Source organism: Trichoplax adhaerens, genomic scaffold (assembly GCF_000150275.1).
Source record: "Trichoplax adhaerens TRIADscaffold_797 genomic scaffold, whole genome shotgun sequence".
Taxonomy (NCBI): domain Eukaryota; kingdom Metazoa; phylum Placozoa; class Uniplacotomia; order Trichoplacea; family Trichoplacidae; genus Trichoplax; species Trichoplax adhaerens.
Window position 1 is genome coordinate 1 of NW_002061354.1, and position 1,562 is coordinate 1,562.

Consider the following 1,562-nt stretch of genomic DNA (forward strand, 5'->3'; position numbering starts at 1 on the left):
GCGCATTAACAATCGCAAGGTGATTTGAATGGAGCTTTAGAAGATTTTAACAAATCTTTAAGAATAAAATCAGAATGGTCAGAAAGTGAAGATATCCATATTAGTGAGTCTTATCTTAAAGTTGCAAGTATTTATGGCAATCAAAGCAAGTATAATGACGCTCTATCGATGTACAACAAATCACTGAAGATTAAACTAACACAACTTGGTGACAGTCATCCAAGTATTGCTGTAACTTATAGCAATATTGGGCAAGTCTATAATGATCAAGGCAAGTATGACGACGCTCTATCGATGTATAATAAATCACTGAAGATTGACCTAACACAACTTGGTGACAATCATCCAAGTATTGCTGTAACTTATTGCAATATTGGGCAAGTCTATAATCATCAAGGCAAGTATGACGACGCTCTATCGGTGTATAACAAATCACTAAAGATTAACTTAACACAAGTTAATAACAATCATCCAAGTATTGCTACGACATATCTCAACATTGGTGGTGTCTATATTCATCAAGGCAAGTATGACGACGCTCTATCGATGTTTAACAAGTCACTGAAGATTCGACTAACACAACTTGGTGACAATCATCCAAGTATTGCTGTAACTTATAGCAATATTGGGCTAGTCTATAATCATCAAGGCAAGTATGACGACGCTCTATCGATGTATAACAAATCACTGAAGATTCAACTAACACAACTCAATGACAATCATCCAAGTATTGCTATGACATATCACAACATTGGTGATGTCTATAGTGATTCAGGTAAGTATGACGATGCTCTATCGATGTATAACAAATCACTGAAGATTCAACTAACACAACTTAATAACAATCATCCAAGTATTGCTACGACATATCACAGCATTGGTAAAGTCTATAAAGATCAAGGCAAGTATGACGACGCTCTATCTATGTATAACAAGTCACTAAAGATTCTACTAACACAACTTGATGACAATCATCCAAGTATTGCTGTAACTTATAGCAATATTGGGCTAGTCTATAAATATCAAGGCAAGTATGACGACGCTCTATCGATGTATAACAAATCGCTGAAGATTCAACTAATACAACTTGATGACAATCATCCAAGTATTGCTACGACTTATCACAACATTGGTAGTGTCTATAGAGATCAAGGCAAGTATGACGACGCTCTATCGATGTATAACAAATCACTAAAGATTCTACTAACACAACTTAATGACAATCATCCAAGTATTGCTGCGACATACCACAACATTGCTGATGTCTATAATCATCAAGCCAAGTATGACGACGCTCTATCGATGTATAACAAATCACTGAAGATTAAACTAACACAACTTGATGACAATCATCCAAGCATTGCTACGACTTATCACAACATTGGTGGTGTCTATAATGATCAAGGCAACTATGACGACGCTCTATCGATGTATAACAAATCACTGAAGATTCAACTAACACAACTTGGTGACAATCATCCAAGTATTGCTGCGACATATCACAACATTGGTGTTGTCTATAATCATCAAGGCAAGTATGACGACGCTCTATCGATGTATAA

The 1,562-nt window shown here is 35.9% G+C and overlaps 1 protein-coding gene across 1 annotated transcript in view; it reads left to right on the forward strand.

Annotated features, from left to right (window-relative positions):
• Positions 1–168: 168 nt before the first annotated feature.
• TRIADDRAFT_62778 (uncharacterized protein) overlaps positions 169–1,562 on the forward strand; it is a gene marked incomplete at both ends in the record, with an annotated part of 3,011 nt that continues 1,617 nt past the window's right edge. Inside the window, one exon of the mRNA XM_002118731.1 lies at positions 169–1,535. Coding sequence (XP_002118767.1) covers positions 169–1,535 — 1,367 coding nt within the window. The remainder of the gene's footprint in view (positions 1,536–1,562) is intronic.